This window comes from Amia ocellicauda, chromosome 3, assembly GCF_036373705.1.
Source record: "Amia ocellicauda isolate fAmiCal2 chromosome 3, fAmiCal2.hap1, whole genome shotgun sequence".
Lineage (NCBI taxonomy): Eukaryota > Metazoa > Chordata > Actinopteri > Amiiformes > Amiidae > Amia > Amia ocellicauda.
The window spans coordinates 45,719,053-45,724,027 of NC_089852.1; the positions used below are offsets into that span (position 1 = coordinate 45,719,053).

Sequence of the window (4,975 nt, forward strand, 5' to 3'; positions counted from 1 at the left end):
AGAATGACCCACCTATGAAGTTACATATTTTGTTAATTCAAAATATATTGACTTAATATCTGGAAGAGTTTAATGGAGGGGGAGAGAGTTGGGCAGCTCCGTGACCTCAGCTCCGACTCCAGCACTGCCAGCTCCAACTCTGCTCTGGGACCGGAGCCGGTGCTTAGCCAACACTAATTCACACCAGGCTAACATTACATCTGAGACCAGTACTGATAATCTCCCTATGATGATGCAAAATATATTTCTATTAGGATATTATGGCACTGTTCTGCACATTCTCCCTAAGGACACATGACAAAATGTTTACCTTGTGAATTGCCACTACAGAAAGACACATTGCAGCAGGTTTGCTCTGCAACTGGTTTCTAGTTGAATTTTTTTAAACTGAAATGTATCCATGAAGTGAATGAGAACTATAGTAAATAATGACAGAATCCTTGGAAATGATTTGATGAAGTGACCTGAATAAAGTTTTATGAACAAAACAAAGTTTGCCTATTTTGACATTGGCTATGCATGTCTAATTAAATAAGAATATTAACATGCAACATATATGAAAAGTATGAATTGTGTTTGATCAGTTTGACTATTAAAAGCATTTTCCCCTTATGAGAAGTAATTAAAATTTTTAGAAAATTTAGATTTTGAATGACCGACAGTTATTCTTGGGGTGTAATAGCCTTGAATATTCTGAAAAGCTGAATTCGTATTTCCTTTGTTCTGAAGCAGTACACAAAGGGATTTACCAAGCAGGGGCCCAGAGAATACAAAATAATTAATACGTTACGTTCTGTGAGGCTCAACACCAAACCTATGCGGGTTACAATACTAATGACAAATGGAAGAGTAAAAACAGAAGCAACTACTATTAAGTGGTTTAAACAAGTGCTGTACATCTTTTTCCTGTCTTCTGAGGGGGCAATTTTAAGCACAGTGAAGATTATCTTAAGGTAGGATATACAAATCAAAGCAAAGGAACCAAATAAAATGAAGAAGACAAGAACAGTTGATACCACAAAATATTCATCAGGATTGACACAAGCTGCTCTAACCATAGCTCCATAGTCACAGAAAGCATATTTAAGAGTTGTACGGCAGTAAGGAAGTCTGTCAGCTATTCCTGTAAGAACTGCAGTAAAGGCAAAACCCAGCACCCATGATGCTACAGTTAACAGCACTATACGAGTCTTTGTGAGGATACTGTGATATCTCAAAGGATTGGAGATTGCAACCAACCGATCATAGGCCATCAGGCTAAGAGTAAACTTCTCCATTGCAAAAGCTAAGTTGTAAAGAGTCATCTGAGTAATACAGGACCTGTAAGAGATTGCAGTGATGTCAGCTATCAGGACCAGGATCATTGCTGGGCTCGTACTGGTGCTGTGGATGATGTCTACAACAGAGAGACTGCAAATGAAGAAGTACATTGGGGTGTGCAGACGCTTGTCCCTTGCGATGATGTAGATGTTTGCGCTGCTGCCCAATAAAATCAGTAAATAAATTATCAAAATGATGCATCCAACTGCCTTTGGATTCTGAGTCCCACTGAAACCAGTGATGTAAAATTCTGTTATGGCTTCAGCTGTAAGGTTTGTAAATGGCATGATCCACAATTACTGTACTCAGATTCTGTAAGAGAAAGAGCAGTGTAAACATGACACAGATGGAAAAGAAAAGAAGAAAGTATTTCTGTCATGCTTCAACCCTACAATGTACTTCAGTGGACTGTTTATTATTCTGTGAAACAGTTTTATAGCATCTTATAAGAAAAATACAGTTTATGTAAATATAATAACATGCTCATGCAAACATAAATTAAGGTTACATAGAATGCATAGTATATTAATATAAATATATAGGCTTCACTGTGCCAAAATATATTTAAAAAAAAATCATGTTCTTTAGTTTGTGAATGTTTTCTTTATAAAGTAACATTTGTTATAACCCTACCTTTTTCATTCCACTTATTAAATGATTAGAGATTTAGAATGAAAACCATTTGTACCATATGTGACTGAAATAATGGTGCTCAGTCGTCTTGCTTAAGTTTAATGTAGCTACTTACGTGTCTTTCTCGTATTCTGGCTTCGTGGATATGAGAGCTGAGAAGTATTTATTTTGCTCTATACACAAGAGCTCTCATTATACGATAATGAAACTATAATTTGCAGTAAATGTAAAACATGTAGGAATATCATAATCATAACTGTAATTCTGACCTCTGAGAATTTGTTTTTAGAATGTGAGCATGACATCAAAATCTATAGAGGTTTGTCATCCAAATATTGTGAAAGAGTGACAGTGAAGTCAATATTAAGTTGTAATTATAAACCTCTTCCTCCCTTGAAACCTCTGAAAGGATCATGTGCTGGGAATTCCTCTCTTCTGTTAGCATATCCATCCACCCACTTATCATTTCCCTTATACCATCTCCCTCAAGTCCTCCTTATGAATAGGAGTCCTTGATATCCATTCCACACAAACATCTGCATGTGCTTAATACAGTATTGCAAACTAAATATTATTGCATGGAATTGTGAACCTTCACACTCAAAAACAAAGACAAAGGCTAAATTAATGTCTGCAAATACTTCTTGATTGAAGCATCACCCAGGCTGCTGACACTCCCAGGCCCCCCCTTCTATTGAGCGCACTCTCAGCCCTCAGAGACCAGCAGTGGATGTCATCACTCCAGAGGCACCCTGTCTGCTCTCTGCCCCACGATTCATGGTCTTGGGACTATTGTTTCTCTGTGCATTCCCAGTGCTGTTGTTAGTTTGTATCCAGCTGCTGTGTGTGGCTTGACCTCAGTTGGATTCAAAAACCCCAATTGCCTGAGCCACACAGCCCCAAACACATGACAATCCCACTACACTCTAAGGATGCTCTTAAGCAAGTGTGTGTTGGTAAATTTACCATAGCAGTTCACCACTGTTAACATGGTTTTACTATGATTTTACAGTGGCTTCTTATGGGTTCAATCTGCCTTCATTGTACAGTGCTAAACTGCACCACTATATAGTAAGTAAGCATGCTTTAGAAACTGTTAATATTTAATTTCATGGTCTCTGTGCATCCACAGTGCTGTTGTTAGTTTGTATCCAGCTGCCTATGTGTGGTGTGTATGGCATGTCATGGTATTCTCTGAGTGGTTACAGATTTAGCTCACAGTGACCTCACATTCTTCACTGGGTAGAGTGTTCTATCTTGCATATTTAATGACTACATAACCTAAACAATTTCTAACAGAAGGAAGTCACAATAAAAATACATTTTTATCCAATCAAAAACAGCAAACGTAAACATTAACTACGTAAACTACAAAATTTATAACAATCCTCTTGTTTAGTGTATTGTATTTTTGACATTTTGCATAATGTAAACAATACTATTGTTTTAAACCTCCAGTGTCTCTCTTTCAAGCTGACACTGAAGCACAGAGAAGATATCCACTCAGATGATGTTTGATGCCCACTGCACACGTGTGCTCTAACTATAAAAGTGAGAGCTGTTTTCCCATCATTCCCACAGAAGTGCCAGATTTTTTCTCCAGCACCTTAAGGACCATTGCTCCAGAATCTGCAGTCCTGTAAAACCTCAGATAGATGTTTTGGTTTCTCTTACTCTGAACTTAATGAAGGTCTAGACCTAAGTCAGATGTAGGAATTGTTAGCTAAATGCTTAATGCTTAGGAGAAGACAAAATCAGCCTCTTTAGTGGACAGTAACAGCACAGCTAAGAGTGATGCACATGTTTACAGAAACGGTGTCGACTAAACTGAATAGGAATTCAGAACATATAGCATTCCTGTTCTCTACTTGATTTTTCATTTCATTTTATTTCTCCCACATCGAAATGACAATAAAACTAAACAATGATTACTCCTATATTACTATAGCGAAAGCATAGAACTTTTATGCCTACCTGAGGTACTTTAATGCCTATTAGCCTTTTTCCATTTTCTATAAAACAACATCACCCTGACAACTACAGTGTAACTATTTCCTTCAAAGGAGGTAGTTACAAAACTGCATTTAACAGTCTCTCTTTTGTCAACTCTTCTAAAGCTGAATAGTGTGTATTTCCACATCGAGTGAAACACAGACAATTGAGAGACTCATTTGAATCTGAAGCAAGAGGATTCAATTATCGCCAACTCTCTACTGTAATTCCTGTCCTGTCTGCAACATCCCTGAACTATCCTTCCCATCCCTGCTGCACACTGCACTGCCTGCCACAGCCCTACAATACCTGCCTACTGCTAAACCCACAAGCAGGCTGAACCCATTGAAAAAGGAGCACCTTTCCAGTGTACACTTTTTCTCTCCAGCACCACAGACAAATTCGCACTCACACACTCAAGCACTACAATACACCCAGACCTAAGATATTGCAAGCACACAAAATGGCAGTACAACTAGATATTTTCCGCATGTTTAAAACTACTGCATCCCGAGGATCCAACGAATGGTCCTATCTTCAGCAATGGGCGACTCAGACCAGCACTGACCTGGTAGCCCACCAGCTGGACCACGCCTGGGAAATACAGCACAGCCCCAGGATGAACTCCACAGGGAGAGGCAGCTCACCTTGCAGCAATAGGATATGCTGCACAATGTGGATGGTGGAAATCCACCCAGGAATTACAAATTAAAGAGAGACTATTGCAAGAAAAATAATTCTACTTTGAAAAACAGAATTCCAAAATTTCAGCTTCGGGTGCTGAACTTGATCCAATAGAATCTGATGTGCAAAGTAAAACAACCCAAATAGAAATTCTACATGGGGAAACTATGGACTTAAAACTAAAGTTGAGGAATCTGGAAGCAAAACTGCACAAGGGTCTGGATATCCTCACACCCATCACAAGAAACTTTACAAACCAATCCCCAACACAGGAACTTCCCACAAGGACCGACGACAACCACCTAACTGCACATCAGCTGAGTAACTGGGACCAGTACCTGCAGGG

General features: G+C 38.8%; 1 protein-coding gene across 1 annotated transcript; it reads right to left on the bottom strand.

Moving 5' to 3' along the window:
- Positions 1-662: 662 nt before the first annotated feature.
- On the bottom strand, positions 663-1,607 carry LOC136747198 (olfactory receptor 10G4-like). The gene has a single exon (XM_066700151.1). The coding sequence runs from the start codon at positions 1,605-1,607 to the stop codon at positions 663-665; it is 945 nt and encodes a 314-aa protein (XP_066556248.1).
- Positions 1,608-4,975: the final 3,368 nt, after the last annotated feature.

Bases quoted from the DNA above. Each gene is read 5' to 3' on its own strand.
- LOC136747198 (XM_066700151.1), bottom strand. From the start codon at position 1,607: ATGCCATTTACAAACCTTACAGCTGAAGCCATAACAGAATTTTACATC.